Here is a 16,632-nt window from a genome sequence, read left to right as displayed (position 1 = left end):
GCAACAGACTTCTGTACTTCCTGGAGTTTGTGAAGAAGGTATGCAGGACAACCAGCAAGGAATTGCAGTAATCAAGCTTGGATAGAACAAACGCACAGACAAGATGTTGGTAGCGCGCGTAGACAGAATGTGACGGGATGGTGCTGATCTTGCGTAGTTCATAACAGACAGACAGCTGTAACTTGTTTATCATAATAGGCAGACTGACAGACAGCTGTAATTTGTTTTCTGCAATGACAATGAATCCCCGGTTCTTGACGGAGGACGCAGAAGTGATGTTGGTTTCGCCCACCTTGATGTGATTTGGTGGGAAAGTGAGTGGAGATAAATTTTCTTCTCGAACAATTCATGCTTCCCCTAACGACAGGTACCAGTCAAAAGACAAGTGAATTATGACTGAGATGCAAATGTGCATACCGGTCCTGGGTGGGAGGAGAAAATTGGTGTTTTACGCCAAGGCAGCGATTAAGACAATATCAAGGCAAGGCAGCCACAGATGTAAACAGATGCCACATGCTGAGAAAGAACAGCGTGCCCGAGACGAGAACTGAATCCAGGATAGCAAATCTTCACTGTATTGGTAACAGGCGCTAACCGTTGCGCATAGTGATCATGAAGGACTGTATAATCGTTTATGTAACAGAAGTCGAAAGTACATAATTGACAAATTATCTTAGCTATTTGGAAATGGCGATCACACCCTACACTTTTGAGGGACACTTAAGGTTAAGATGACGGTTAAGGCAAGGGTTAACAGATTAGCACGTTATTATGAAATAAAACACTAAAGACTACTGAGTTATGAGTTGTTTTATTTCCCACTGATTTGATTCAGCAACAGTATAAGCACGGAAAATTGAACCAGGTTACAGCTTCCATAGACTTGCCAATGAAAGACTTTGGTTCTAAATACCTATTAATTTCATTTTACATTTTAGCAATCCTTGACTTGCAAACATTTAGCGTCACAATATTATTTTATCATGGTTTCAAGTTACCATTGTCTAAAACAGGGGTGGGTAACTACAGCCCTCGGACGTTTTTGGACCGGCCTGTCTACCAAAATGTGAAGTGCACATGTTTTACATATTTTTATTCAGCCTTTTAATTTAAATTTATTAAGTACAACAGCGTCAGAAATCGAGAGTAGGTAACATTCTAAAACAAAGTATGAAGATAACAAATAACAGGGCTGACATTTCTGGTGTAGTCGTTAGAGAGCATCGAGGGCGGTTGTTTTCAAAGGAAAGGCTGGTTTTAAAGTTTGACGCTGAGCGAATTAAACAGCTTCACTTCACACAATAAATTCAGTAAAGTGAACGCCATAAGGTGTTCATTTCATTATCACTAGATTTGATGTGCAATCACCTGGCGTGGGTATTTTACCAGTCCGACACATAAAATATTGTGACCGGCCTGCAAAAAGAAAACTCTGCCCACCCCTGGTCTAAAACAATGACTAAACACTAGATATACAAAACCAGCAGACAGGACATCTAGTAGCAAGTGTATCTAATACCATGTTTTCACTATGTCCTGGGTGCAACCTAATATTCAACAGTCTTCCAAATTATTCAACTATATAATAGGAAACCGATCATTCATATACCGATATATCACCATGCACAATTATGACGAAAACGAAAAGGTAATTAAAGAATCATGAATAACATGAAAAATTGTTCACTAATACAGCTATCAAATACAAGTACTTAAAATAAAATTTTATCATTTTGTTTAACCACCCTTAAAATGAATATTTATATATATATATATGCAAAATACTTTTTTTTGCCACATAAAATATTTGCATTTTCAGTCCTGAAAAAAATCCCAGGATTAGGCAGCTCCAAACTTGTAAACCGTTGTTTGATGATAGGTTTCGCCTGGTCTCAGTACAGTATTTGGGAATGAAGGCTGGAAAAGAAAAGGGGAAAGATGATCACATCTATAATGATGATTATAATAATTTTTCTTTAAAAATCTTTGATACTTTCATTAATTTACCTACTGACCTTGCATAAAAACCTAATTAATTTTTTTTTAATAATAACAATTGCACTAAGTATATTTTCAGATGCATTTTTATATTTCTCACATGATTAACACTGTCTGGATAATGCTGAGCCTCTAAGCAGAAGGCTCCGAACTGTCGATAAACAGCTCCTCCTTTGGCACTGGGCACATTCAGGTAGAAACAAGTGTAAAACTGCAGACCTGGCTCTGTAGTTTTGCATTCTATAAATCTGCCTGAGGGTGGATGTTCAACCCTGGGTTAAAAGAACAAAAAAACAAAAACAGTGCTACTGGTTAGACTATAAGTGGATCTATATGCTTGTAAAATTGAACCAAGAATTTCAAGCAGGTAATCATTGCCCCATGCATACACTTGCAAAACTTATAGTATAAAAATTCTAAACAAGCTCTTAATCTAAGAACTCTGTTTAAAATATAAAACTAAATTTACATGTTAATTTTATAAAACACAGCTAACAATCAAGATCAACAATCAAGCATATGTGACTGCACCTCTGTAACTTATGGAGGCTAATACCTGGCAGCAAACTTAGGTTCACGACTGGAGCCTTGAGTCAGACAAAAATTGTGGTCAAATCCTTTGCCCCCAGGCACCTGGTGTAAACGATCATCCATTCGCACTGGCTTTCTCAGATCCCATTCAGTGCTTTCTACTGGCGAATTTCTCCTGTACACAGAATTGTCATCATGCATTTCCTATATATTGTATTATATAATGTTCATAAGGTCTCTCTCTCATACACACACTGTCCAATTATTTTCAGATTGAATAGAGATTGCTATTCTTTTTTGCTTGCTGATGATATAGCACTTGTGTCTGACACTCCCAGAGGGTTGCAACATCAGCTTGACCTTCTAGCAAAAAATGCAAATGTCTTAGACCTCTCAGTAAACTTAAAAAAAAAAAAAAATCACTGTTGTTTTTTCGCGTGGAAGATACTACTTGTCCAGCAATGAACAATGATTTTTTTTTCAAGATCACATGGTTGAAGTTGTAAATTCCTATAAACACTTGTCTTTACATAGCCACATGTCTCTTTAAAAGAGCTTTTGAAGATACTGCAACAAAATCACGCAGAGAAGCTATCAAAAAAAGCAGTGTGGAAAGTTAGAGCTTTACTACATCAATCTTTTTAAAGTTGTTTGATAACCAAATCAGACCTGTAGACAGATAAAGAATAAAAAATGCTGCTGCTTCTCCACAACAGTAATAAGTCCTGTTGGGTATCTAAAGTACATGATAATCTTTACAGCTACAAAGAAAGATTAGTTGATTGTTTTTCACAGAACTGGCATGATCACATATCTAGCAGTGACATATTTTTGAATTTGACATTTTGCATGAACCTTATTTTGACCTTATTACTAAAAGACACATTCTTTGATTCAGGGTTGGTACTTCTGAAATCCACTCATAAATATAGATATTCTGCCCCAATGCTCAGTTACTCAAACACCCATAATAAAAAAATCTTCTAATTGATATCCATTTTTTTTTTCAAAATGTTGCCAGATTTATATACTATGGGCTAAAATGACAGAAATACCAGTCGATGTTATATAATTATGTATGTGTTCAAGAGTACACTTTTCACTTAAACAACTTGTTTACTCTATTATATAGCCTGTTACATTACTTACACTATAATACTTTTCACAATCGACTGGTGTGATTACTCTGGTGTTGGAAGCTCAAAAATCCATTTGTACAGGTCAATGGCCTAACAATAAAGAATATTGAGTCTTTAAGACTTTGAGACTAGAGTCTCCCTCTCTAACACACTTGACAGGGGCCTACACATACTGCAAATGCAAACATTTCATTTAGATTAAATGTGCACTCTAAGTTTGAGTTTAACTGCTTCATTCCTAATCTTCCTTCTGTAATAAAAGAATCTGACTAACTAAAGAGATAACAAAACCCAAGTATTGATAACCTGTAGGGATTGAATTCTCATCAAGAACTAGAAAGCTGTCAGCAGCAATGGTGACAACATGGTCATCTAGGGTCCCTGCTCCCTGTTAAGAAAAACACCTGAAGTAAAATGGGGGTTTATAAGACTAAAGTTTTGCATACAGTACAAAATGACTCTTCTTTCCTTATAAAATGAAAATTTAATTAATAAAACGTTATGTGCTGTAATTAAAAAAAAAAAAGTCAATGCCTCATGAACTCTCTAATGTAAGAACAGTATCAAAATATTAAATGGTGCCACTAATAACTCTCACATACATGTCCAGCCAAGTTGAAGTAAGCATGGTTTGTAAGATTCACAGGTGTTGGTTTTGTAGTTGTAGCCTCGTAAGTTATCCATAACTCATCATCATCTGACACCCTGTACCGCACAGTTGTGGTTAACTCCCCTGGATAGTTTTCTTCACCATCAGGGCTGGTGTACTTAAGAACCAACTGGTCTCCATCCACATGTGCATTCCAGATTTTCTGTTTTCCCACCAAACTGCATTGTTTTATTACAGACCCCATATCTTCTAATGGATCAATATTACATTTCGCACAAATAGAATGTCAGACCATGTTTTCTGCACAATTTTACAGGAAGAGAATGTACAAGCCTTTTTTTTTAAGATCCCCACTGGTACATTTACAAACAAAAAGAACCTACATTGATAAGCAGATAATACTATAATTTTGTCCCAAATTTTTTAATGTGAAAAGGATTTTATTAACTCTAAATATTTAGATATGACCCAGCATATTTGCAATAACTGAAGTGCATTTTATACTCCACTAGGCTCTGTGTCTTCCATACGTAAACTGATCACATCAGCTAAAGTCAGAAGTGGGAATAGAGTAATTATTCAATAAATTATGGGTTAATCAAACAGACCTTGTCAAATCCAATTCGGCCTCCATGAAGAGAGTTGGGTCCATTATTAATAAACAGTTGATATGTCTGGCCATCCAGGACAAACCTGCCTCCGGCGATGCGATTTGCCACACGTCCAATCAAAGCCCCAAAGTAAGGACTTTTGGTCTCATAGTCTGCATATTTTCCAATAAATTGTTTTAAAAATGTTTTACACAAAAAGATGCATTCATATTTAAAACTTAGTTTCGATAAACAGCTGCTCAGCTGTTCACTTATTTCCTAAAGGAAATTAACACTTATCCAGAATCCAGTTAGTCCATGTAGGATAATTAGTTCCAGAAGAAGATAGAAATTGTATTTGGTTCAGTTTACGACTACCAATTAAACTGAAGCACAAAAGCAATAATGTGTATACAAATAGCCCAAGTGGCAATTAAGTGATAGCACGTAAAATATAACTGAAATAATGAACAAAAATAGAAAGAGTAATCTACCTGCCATATCATCCAACCCAAGATTGATATCTGAGACTTTGCCATTGCGGTCAGGGACATTAATCTCTGTAATGATACCCCCATAGTCCAGAATGCGAACAACCAGCCGTCCACTACTGCTGCTCAGTGTGTACCTAAAGCAAGCATTTTGCAGACATTTTGTACTTACTATTGGTACTTAAACTATATATGTACGTCTAATTTTTTTAAAATATTTTCAGTGTATAGACAAACATTATAAGCATACACTGTTCAAAGTTTGCTGAATTACATGCTTGCAATGTTCATGGAAAAGGTTTAAATAAATGCAAAAAGTGCATTACTAATATATCTAATACATTCTCTAGAGTAGCGAAATAGATTATATTCACCTTTTTTTTTTTTTTTCAAAGGCCAAGCTAATCTCGAATTGTTACTAATGTATTATGTATGTTACAATTTTCTTTTCTTCATCCTTCATGAATACTCGTTATAGAAAAAAAAACAAAACTCCTTCAACAAAACTCGACTATGCCATTTCTAGTTTATTTCTTCATCACCCAGTCATGCGCTTTTTCTGGCTGTAATCTCATCCGCCCCTTTCATTTTCATAGACGCCTTTTTATTATTCTCATCTCTACACACATCCATCAAGCTGCATGGCTATTTGTTATACTATACTACATACAGGTTTTATTGTTGTTATAATTATTTCGGAAAGATCATCGAATATAATTTCATGCTAACAGCACAGAGCACTGACAGTCAGTGCTCATCCTAAAGGTACACACTTTCCACCCATCCATGTTAACACGTAAAAACGCCGACCTATCAGCAACTCGGCTTTGATCTCTACGTCATCCACTACACGTGTCGCCATTCAACAGGAACACAGGCACCGAGGCAGCAACACAAGAAGACCAAGTTTCGGAATAACTTACCTTGTCACACATCTCCCGTCTTTAGTCTGGCCAAAATTATCTTGACTTATTGCAGCAGGCATTTCGCGACGCAACAGCCTGTGGAGCGAAGTTGCTGCATAGGACAACTAAGGGCAAAGGTAAAGGACCGAGTTTATAACGACGCTAGTTTTCCGACTACAGCCGAAGTTTCCCGAAGACCGGCATGAGCAGCGAGCAGAAGCGGTCGCGTTCGGAGGAAGACTGCAACCAAATGGGGGACGAAGATATGTCATCGGGTTATGAAGGACACATGTCCAAACGACAGAAGACGGATGAAGGAATGCATGGCATAGCTGGAAGGGTAAGCATAATCATTACGTTTTTAAATCGACTGTGACTTAAATTTTTGGACGCGATTGGAGGTTCTCATCAGTTGCCGCAGATAGGTGGCTGTAATTTAGACAAATCATACGTGATGTATCATCAGCCTCTCTTTATTCTTCTAGCAAATAATATGTACAGTATCAGGCTTATAAACGTTTAGTTAGCAGTTTTGCTCAAGTCTTTGTGGAAGAAAAATCGTTGCGCTTCTATAAATGACATCGAACTGTAAAAGTCCCGAAAAAACAACATGGCGGCTGCTGGTTCGGGGGCTGCTTTGCACACGTCTCCTGCTAAACGCGTGGCCTACTTAGTCTACTGGCTTACTACTAACATTATAAATCATTATCTATGCAGTCGAAATCTCAATCTCAGTCTTAATTTCAATGAGATTATATGATGGAAACCGGCCTGGATGAGCCTGAGGCTAAAAGTTAACTATTGTGTAGAGAAGAGGAATTTAATGTTTTTACTTCTTATGGCGTCTGAAATATTCATTACTGAATATAATCAATGAACTTGATCAGTTGGTCAAGATAAGCCTGATTTCAGGTGTGTTATATGGAAAGGATTCTGGTTTAGAGTACAGGCATTACAGTTGCGCATTGCTATTCAAAAGTTGTTTGCAATATTGTAAGAAATATATTGAAGATGTTTACTGGCGAGGTATGAATATTTAATAATAATATAAAAAAATCAGTCAGAATTCATAAAACACATGGCATCAGATTCTGTTCTTTCTTTTCCCAAATCTGACTCACCTCTTGAGCAACTGCCTTAACAATTTCTTTCTGTGGTAAACACTTTACCAATCGCTTCATGTCTACTGGTACTGTACCTCCATCAAGTGTACTGGCATCACTATACTTCTGAAGGAACCAAGCCTTGACTGTTCTAACTTAAAATGGTGCTGGTCCAGTTCCTGAACCATTTTCATTCATTCTGTTGTGGGAATCATTTGACCAAGATGGCATTGCTGCGAGTGGTAAATTATTGTCTGCTAACATTGAATTCACAGCCTTTCTCAGCTACTGTCACCCTACATCACGAGTTACACTCTTCAGTCTGTGTTGCTCTCATCTCTGTGCATGCATCAGACAGGAGAAATTAACACACGATTTTGTTCTTAGGCCCTACTGTTTCTCTTCATTCTTTTTAACCTCTATTTAGTTCAGAGTTTTTGTTTTGTCGTGGTATCATCAATTTGTTGACGCTGTTTCTTGTCTGAACTGTCAGTTTGTTAATAGTGTTCCATGAGCAGCACAGTGATATTGCATCCACTCAGGAAATATAATAAATACAAGTTTTATTATTATTAAATGCATATTAATGGGATTTTAAAGTGTGAAAGTAAAGATAATCCTTTTATTTTTGTTGTTTAAAATCAGTTTCACTTTTAATAGTTACATAGTTTCAGCATTAAACATAGCTTTAATGTAAATATAGAGAAACTGTCCATGCTCAGTATTTAAAACAAATTTATTACTAAAGAATGTATGGGATTTTTGTTTAGTGAGGTTTAATGACCTTTCAAGTTCATATTTCATGATAGGATCGTTATGAAGATCCCCACAAGCCACCTCCATCTCCAGTTGTCCATGTACGTGGACTTAGTGATGCTGCAATTGAAGCTGATCTGGTGGAAGCGGTACAGCACTTTGGAGCTGTCAGAGATGTCATAATGATGCCACGCAAAAAGCAGGCTCTTATTGAATTTGAAGTTGGTTGAACTTAATCTTTCTTTTTTTTTCTTTAAGACAGAAATTAGAGAAACCTTTATTCTACAAATATTTTTAAATGTTTCGTTTAGAAAAATTTGTCTTTTAGTTTTCATTACTATGGTTCTGCCATTCTATCACTAACTGACCACTGTTCAATATTTCAGGATTTAACTGGTGCAAGGAACTGTGTTGAATACGTTCAGGTAAAGAATGACTGCTGCAGTCCTTTATCTAATAGATTTGAATGAATTTTTGGATAACTAGTTTTATAGATTTTGATGAGAATGGCAGTTTTGTATACTGTGCAATATAGAATTCATGACCTATACCAGGGGTGCCTAACCTACATGCCACATCCTGTCCTTGAAGATGTTTCATCTGGCTCACTTATTTTAACTAAACATAATTTCATTTTTACGTCTTGATTCTGGCAAAGCTGCCACATTCTGGCCCACAGGATTTTATATCATGTTCAGTGCGGCCCTTGGGTTAGAAAAATTTGTGCACCACTGACCTGTACTCTACTCAGTCCACTGCATTCTCAGATCACATCTTATGAGAAATGGCTAGATATATGACTGACAAATTCTGGCTATCCTATTCATTTAAAACATTGCATTGAGCTTGACAAATAGCTGCATTTCCAAAAGTTTCTGTTGTTTTGATACATTAGACTGTAGAACATGTGGATCTTTAAAATGCACTTTTGCTTCCAGACAAATTCCATCTATGTTGCGGGGCAGCCAGCGTACTTCAATTACTCAACAAGCCAGAAAATTCAGAGACCTGGGTATGCAAATATCAGTAAAAAGAAATCCCTACTTAGAGTTACTAAAAATTTACCAAAATCAGGTCGTAACTTGAAGCGATCTTAAATCAACCAGGTTAATCGAATTTCTTCTGTCTGATGCACATTATTTCAGCAGAAAATTAGAACATGGGATAAGCAGTTGGCCAGTCAGGAGGATACTCCAAAAATTAAAATCGATATTTTGATTATCTGTGAAGGTTTTTTGTTATAAAGTAACAAAATAACATAAATTGCACATTAAAATGTTTTTGAGTGCCTGGAGTAAAAAATTGGGACTTAATTCAACATATTTATTTAAAGACATACGCACTTTTTAAAAATACAGCTTCACAATACCATAAATCCTATTCCAAATCTTTTAGGTGTTTTGTAAACTAGAGGCAATGATCTACAGGGTGATGTAAGAACATTTTTGATATTTTGAGATAAACTCTAAAACATGGTAACTCAAAATTGACCATGGCACCCCAAAATTGATTTTTCCTCAAGTCACATCTGTCCTTAAATGCATGGTTAAAAAAAAACATTCAAAAGGTTTTTAGAAACTTATCTCTTTCTTGAACCAGGGCCTTGATCGTCTACTACTGTGCATAGCTCTATTTCTCTCTCTCCCCTTTTGAGTGTGTGAGAGAGGGACATGAACTGACTTTTGGAATATAGTGGTTGGGAGTCAGTGCTTAATGATGTCTGCATTACAAATTAAAATTATTTATAGTACATAACAAATATTTTGGAAATTCCTCCAATATTGTTATTACAGAGATCCTGAGGACAACCGCCCAGCTAACCACATTCTTCTATTTACTATCTTGAACCCACAGTATCCAATCACAGTGGTAAGTCATTTTTGTTCTTACTCGCATTTACATTGTGACTCGATGTAGAATTATCACAAGATGGTTTTCAGTTGATCGAAGTAATTAAAAATAAATTCAACAAATGTTCTTAAATTGGTGTTTGTTTACATTGCAGGATGTGATGCACACAATTTGTAGCCCCTATGGGCAAGTTCTTCGTGTTGTCATTTTCAAGAAGAATGGTGTGCAGGCAATGGTCGAGTATCCTTTGGCATAAGAATTTGGACTTGGGACTGGAAACAGACACTCATTAATGTTTGTTGTGTGTGGGTTAGATTGCAGTAAGATGTAGTACACGAGTCTTTTTAACAATAAGTCGCATGTTGTCCCTTAACTAAAATAAGATTTGATAATGTGGAATCTGCAAAGCGCGCAAAGCAGTCTCTGAATGGGGCTGATGTTTATTCAGGCTGTTGCACACTCAAGATAGAATATGCAAAGGTAAATGGCATTTGGTGAGGTGTAATTTAAACTTTTCTAGAGAGTTTTAGTGAAGAATTTTCTGAGCAAAATAAACTTAAGTGCATGGTTTTAAACTCATGATTTCATGCTAGGAAGTAATGGCATCAGTTTGGAGACAATGGGATTCATTAGTGCAGTGAAAATTGAAATTTTCTTTGTAGTTATATTGTAACAGCAGAAAAAAGTAGAATGAGGAAGTATTATTAACTGTTTTGACATAATGTATTTGGATTTGCATTATTCGATTTCCATTTTACGCATTATTCCGCGTTACTGGTGAAGTTCATTATGTCAACATCTTAAACATATGGGATAATGTGATTTAAATGGCGCCAGGATGACCAAAATATACCAAGGCAATGAAAAATATAATGGTTCAATGTTGTTTCCACAGCCTTCACGTCTTAATGTTGTGAGGAATGACAGTGAAAGCTGGGACTACACTAACCCTAGCCTTGGTAAGCATGTGTGATCTGATATAACTAATAGAGACGTGGTGACTGATTGTCATAATTTTGGGATGTTTGTGTACTCAAGGGTTTGCATTGCTTTTGTTATAGCAGCTGTTCTTTATAATTTTGAAATTAGTGTAATTGGCATTTTATTTCTCTAAGAAAATATATTTGTAGATACTGGTAATTTCAGTTTTTGCATGTTAGGCATTTACTAAGTGCTTTGAAAGGTTTGATTGGTTTGTATCTTACATATATTTCATTTTTGCAATTTTCTATGACCTGTTTTGTTCACTGCATTACCACTTTCTCATTCATTCCCTTCATGGATAGGTTTTTTTTACATGTGTTGAAACATTCAACATTTGACTGATATATAAATAGTTGGAAACAAGAAACTTAAGAAAGAAAATGACAGGACAAAACATGGATTGATAATTGGTGGGAACACAAGTGTCATTGCCATATCTGTACATAACAAACTGTGCAGTGCATATCATTCACGGGATAACCACAAGAGTCACAGGACTGAAGAGCAACCCAACAGATTCATGGACATCCACTCAACATTATATTTGCATTGCTGATATGCAAGAAAACATTTATTTTAAGGAAAAAGTCAGGTTTACATAGACATGCTACTTGCTGAACACGATCTTTCAAGGTGCCTCTTCTCACGCATAAGAGCTGTCATGGATTATGCTGTTACACAGATGCCATGCAGAGTACAGATATGTTGCATTTTTAGTCACGACTTGCTGAAACAGGAAAATCTTCAAATGAACATTTGACTATATTAAATAACAGATGCAGACATTGCCATTTTTGTGTGCATATTTTTTTTATTATTGTGATCAACTACATTGGAAATGCTTGAGTTAGTTAAAGATTTCACTGCCAAAAAAAAAAAACCAACCCTTTTCTTAAAAGGATGCATATGGCAAACAGAGCACTGAATCATTGAGACACAAAAGGAATATGCAAGTGAATATTGCAAATCCCAAAGCGATGCACAACATTCATGTGGTATGACATCAGTTCAGATGCTGTCAGACAAGAAGATCTGACGTCAGACACTCTTTGCATTGAAGTTTATGCCATCAACCACAACAGTGCACAACTCGGGACGTCAGAAACAAGGAATCACAGACGCCAGACATCCACTGCATATAAGAAAAAAAAAAACAGACAAAACAGATCTCTGCTCCTGACTTTTTGCCATGTCATGGTATTACCATAGTAATGGGCAGGATTGTCCTCATACAGAGCATGGAGGAAGAAGTGGGTGATCCGTGGCGACATCTGTACCAAGCTCCAATTTTGACTTCTCGAATGGCAGGAAACAGCATCTCCCAGGGCTGGACTGCATTATTTTGGATTGACGTCCCCCTGGGGTAAAAAGAGTTTGAGGGCAAGACTAGACTGGTTTGTGTTGCAGGATTACAAAAAGACAAACCTTGATGACCAGTACAGAATGTATACATGTTTCTTGTTTTTACAAGCTTTTTTATATTGTTGTACACTTCAGATAATTTTTATAAGATTTCCACATTTCTTGTAATGGAAGGGAGAAAGAGACCCTGTAAGTTTTTGTTTAAAGCCCAGCTTCTTTATAACACCTGTGTCCCTTTTAATCTTTTTATCCAGAAAACTAGTCCAAGGTTTGTGCCTTGAGAATATTTTACAAAGGTTAAGTTTGAAGGCTTTGAAGGGAGTGAGCAGAAAAAAACATTAGAATATTTGTTAGCTTGTAAAAAATTTTCAGCCTACCTACAAATATAAAATGTTGCCTATAGTACATATTCACACTTCTTTTGAGGAATAATGAATTTATACTTTTACCTGAAAGCGTATTTTACTTGGTGCCCATAGGAAAAGACCCGCATCATCATCGTGGCCAGCCACTGCTTCAGGAACCTCGTTATGGAAGTGCCCCTGCCCCTTACAGTAAGTTATTTTAAAAATGAATGTCACTTTTGCCATCACATTTAAAGCTCTTGTCTGCTGCAATTGGATGCTTTGTAACATTAATGAAACGAATGCTAGATATAGATTCTAGAGCATGTGGTTAGTTTAGATCAATTTGAAATGTTTTGTTACACTGGAAAGAAAATATGAAATATATTTAATTTGTTCATGTAAGCCTTTACTTAAACTTGCAGATGGTCCTGTTGATATGAGAGGTGGCAGTGGAGCCAGCAGCGGTGGTGGTGGAGGAGGACCCGGTAGCTATGGAGGTGGTGGCTACGGTGGAGGACACAGTGGATATTATGAAGATTATGATGCTTACGGGGGTCGAGGACCCTATGGTGGTCCTCCTGACCGGTTTGGTCCTAAACAGGTTAGTATTATAATGTATTTTGAGTCTCAACTTAAACATTTTTAATATAAATCAAGACGCTTTATTCAGGCATCTTTTAACTCAGGGTTTTCTTTCCACAAAAGGAACGGTTCGGACCTGGTGGTCGTTACAGTGAACAGTCCATGGGACCCCAAAGCAGTGGCCAGGGCTGTGTTGTAATGGTGTACGGTCTGAGTATGGAGAAGATGAATTGTGAAAGACTCTTCAATCTTTTCTGCTTGTATGGCAATGTGGTGCGAGTAAGTAAAATACTGTCCTTTTTATTCCAAAAGATAGTACAGATTTAATTAACTTCAAAAGGCTTTTTGTGACAAAATTGATTGCATTTAAAAAGGTTGATTATTGAGGTTGAAAGGGTTTGCTGGTGTTGCTTTTTTTTTTTTTTTTTTTAATGAAACAGAATTGCTGTTTATGAAGATTCCTATTGATGCCAGAAATGCTTTTCTTTATACCAGATCAAGTTCTTGAAGAGCAAAGAGGGAGCTGCCATGGTCCAGCTGGGAGATGGGATTTCTACGGAGCGTGCCATACAAAATCTACACAACTGTTTCTTCTTTGGCAGCAAGCTGCAGCTCAGGTCAGCCAACTGCCAGTTACCTTGGCATCCTTTTTCATTCTCCGAACTCGCCTCAAGCTCTTCGCATGCTTGTCGCACACATGCATGCACCTACAAATGCATTTTCTCCTGATTTTATACCCACTTACACTAATGTGAGCCATAAGATGTGTGAACATCTTTCATCCAGTCATTTAGGCTACTGCTGTCGGTGATGCAGAAGTTATAAAGGGGTAATTGGTAGCTAGATGATGTGTTTTTGCTTGTGGGTGGCCACATAGGGTTTTTTTTGCCTTGTCCTCTTGACCAGGTTTCACTGCAGTTAAACCAAGCATCATTAATATTTGACATAAATACATTTTAACGTGGAAAATAAAGAGTTTGGGAAGAGAATACATTTCAGTTTGAAAAATTCAAAACTTTTATGATTAATGTTTCATGATGTATTACAACAATTCACAACATGCACTAAGAATACTAACATTCCAGATAAGTAAACCTCCACAATAGTTCTCTCTCCTTCTTGATGCCATTTGCTGTAAGACCTATCAAGACATCTAAATCTTTCCGAGGCGTTTAAGGAGAGTGACATAGGAGGTGAAGGTGTGGTGATTGGTGGTTGCCAGGGCTGAGTTACAGATCGCTGCCAGCTAAGGAAGAGTTGAAGCTGAATACAATTTCAAGTTTTATAGCTTCTAGTACTGGGAAGTAGACTGACCTAAATTCGGTGTACCATTGAGCCTGATCATGGCTGCTGTCTCAGCTGTCTCATTCTGCTGATCTGAACATGAAGAAAGTCAGCAGGTTGACATTAGCTGCAATGGCTTTCATGGTGTTGGTTTGTTGGTATATTGTTTTTAGGGTTTACTTGTCCTGTTACTAGGGAGATTGTTTTGAGATATTGCTTGTTTGTGATGACTTGTTGCATGGTTATGATTGCTGGAAGCCTGGCCATTGGAAAAACAAGAATGTAGGGTTTGCTGGGATTTGTAAAATATAAGGAAACGCTTGTAAAGTCAGCTTGTAGTGTTTGTCCTTGAACTATGAACCAAGTTTTTGTTGTGATGCAGCCACTCAAAACAGGCATTTCTGCAAGATGTCCCTAACCCCCATGAGCTGCCAGATGGCACCTCTTCCTTCAAAGATTTTATGGGCAACCGCAACAACAGATTCACCAATCCTGAAGCAGCCTCCAAGAATCGTATCCTTCAATAGTTTCCCTGTGATCTCTGGTAGCTTTAACTGTAGCTTAAAAGGTTTTCTGCTGGTGTAAGGTCTGGTGTTTTTCGAGCATTAGGGACCATGGATCCACCTTTCTTTAGTCCGTAATTGTCGCTTCATATGTTCCGCTGATGTAAATTTCTTGTTAAAAGCTGTTGATGTTGATAATCCTTGACTTCATTTAAGGCATTCAGAGTCCAGCCAAGGTGTTGCACTTTTTTAATGCTCCTCCCAGTATCACTGAAGAAGAGTTGCGAGAGGTAAAGATAAATTTTCTCTAATTGTGGTGCATTTAAATCTGATTCAAAGCTACAAATGTCTATAAACATGAACTGACAAAAAAGATTTTATTGCCATGTATGAATGTAGATAGGGGGCCTTAACATCACAGCTGAAGTAATGAACTATATGTACTATTTTACCTTCCATTAATATTAGAGAAGGGAGAGTTAAGCAGTGTTATGGTCTATGCTAGGTGAACTAGGCATGATAAAGGAGGTGCATTTCTTTGAAAGAGGTTGTATATATTAAATCATTTACTATAGGGTAGATGTTATCAATGAATATGATAGTCTCCAAATATATATCTCACAAGCACTGTTTTTAAAAATCTCTCTCGCTTTTCAGATATTTGAAAACTCGTGTGGAAAACAGCCAGTAAGAATCCGGCAGTTCCCTTCAAAAAGTAAGATATTGTTGAATTTTGGTTTCTGGTAGCTTACTTATTTTTGATGCTTTTTTTTTTTTTAATCCTTTTTTTTCGTTGTTTTTTTTTAAAAATTTGCTACAGCTTTTTGTGTGTGTGTAGTATTTCAGTTTAGTATCAAAGTGTTTCATCTGGACATTTTTTCAGCTGAGAGGAGTTCCACTGGTCTGTTGGAGTTTGAAAGCAAGAGTGAGGCTATTGAGGCCCTTGTTCTTACCAACCACCATCCCATACCCAGCCAAGGTAAAAAAAAAAAAAAATTACAAATTTCTAGTTCTAAAAGGGAAGGGGGGCTGGTAAAAGTTCTTCTCACTTTTCCACTCAGTATGCAAAGGATGTTGTACATGTACTTTTATATTGTTCCATCAAGAGCAGGAGTTATTTTCGGTATTGCTTCTTGCTTTATATGGTTTTAAAGTATTGTGTATTGTTGCAGGTGGCAAAAATCCGTTTGTCTTCAAGCTCTGCTTCTCTGCTTCTCCAATTGTGTAAACAGATGACAATTTGTTGGAAACATTTGAACTGTGAAGACTGTTTTACTTCTCCATTAGTGTTCACCATTCTTGCATGTCGACAACACCCATCATAAACCATTTGTTGTTTTATCAGTAGATATCTATAGATTGATGTTTTATTTTAAACTTATGTGTCATAAACTGTTGACTGTCCAAAAATTGCATTTTGTAGATGAAATCTCATAAATCAGAGAAATAAAATGTGTTGGTGTATTATAGACTTTGTGTCTTCCATGCTCTCAATGTTTCTTGAACCGGGAGCATTGTTTCAAATGGAATCAACTTATTATTGCTAATGTGCTGCAGTAACAGCTTAATATGACTGTTCATTCTATCTACTACCAT

The 16,632-nt window shown here is 36.7% G+C and overlaps 2 protein-coding genes across 2 annotated transcripts; one reads left to right on the top strand and one right to left on the bottom strand.

Annotated features, from left to right (window-relative positions):
• Positions 1-795: 795 nt before the first annotated feature.
• Positions 796-6,418, bottom strand: LOC112570189 (aldose 1-epimerase-like). Its single transcript, XM_025248499.1, has 8 exons — positions 6,283-6,418; positions 5,363-5,496; positions 4,887-5,041; positions 4,271-4,480; positions 3,960-4,056; positions 2,555-2,690; positions 2,099-2,270; positions 796-1,917 (listed from the first exon to the last, which is right to left on the bottom strand). Exons 1-8 carry the CDS (start codon positions 6,342-6,344, stop codon positions 1,840-1,842), a joined length of 1,044 nt encoding a protein of 347 aa, XP_025104284.1. The 5' UTR covers positions 6,345-6,418; the 3' UTR covers positions 796-1,839.
• On the top strand, positions 6,319-16,500 carry LOC112570187 (heterogeneous nuclear ribonucleoprotein L-like). The gene is made up of 17 exons (XM_025248497.1): positions 6,319-6,604; positions 8,177-8,344; positions 8,510-8,548; positions 9,062-9,135; positions 9,917-9,992; positions 10,129-10,214; positions 10,358-10,454; positions 10,870-10,933; positions 12,800-12,874; positions 13,090-13,268; positions 13,373-13,528; positions 13,745-13,866; positions 14,916-15,046; positions 15,253-15,326; positions 15,694-15,751; positions 15,920-16,015; positions 16,209-16,500. The coding sequence occupies exons 1-17, from the start codon at positions 6,467-6,469 to the stop codon at positions 16,262-16,264; spliced, it is 1,689 nt and encodes a 562-aa protein (XP_025104282.1). The 5' UTR covers positions 6,319-6,466; the 3' UTR covers positions 16,265-16,500.
• The last annotated feature ends 132 nt before the right edge of the window (positions 16,501-16,632 follow it).

This window comes from Pomacea canaliculata, linkage group LG8 (genome assembly GCF_003073045.1).
Source record: "Pomacea canaliculata isolate SZHN2017 linkage group LG8, ASM307304v1, whole genome shotgun sequence".
In the NCBI taxonomy this organism is placed as follows: Eukaryota; Metazoa; Mollusca; class Gastropoda; order Architaenioglossa; family Ampullariidae; genus Pomacea; species Pomacea canaliculata.
The sequence above is the reverse complement of the archived record's forward strand: the minus strand, read 5'-3'. Positions and strand labels throughout refer to the sequence as shown.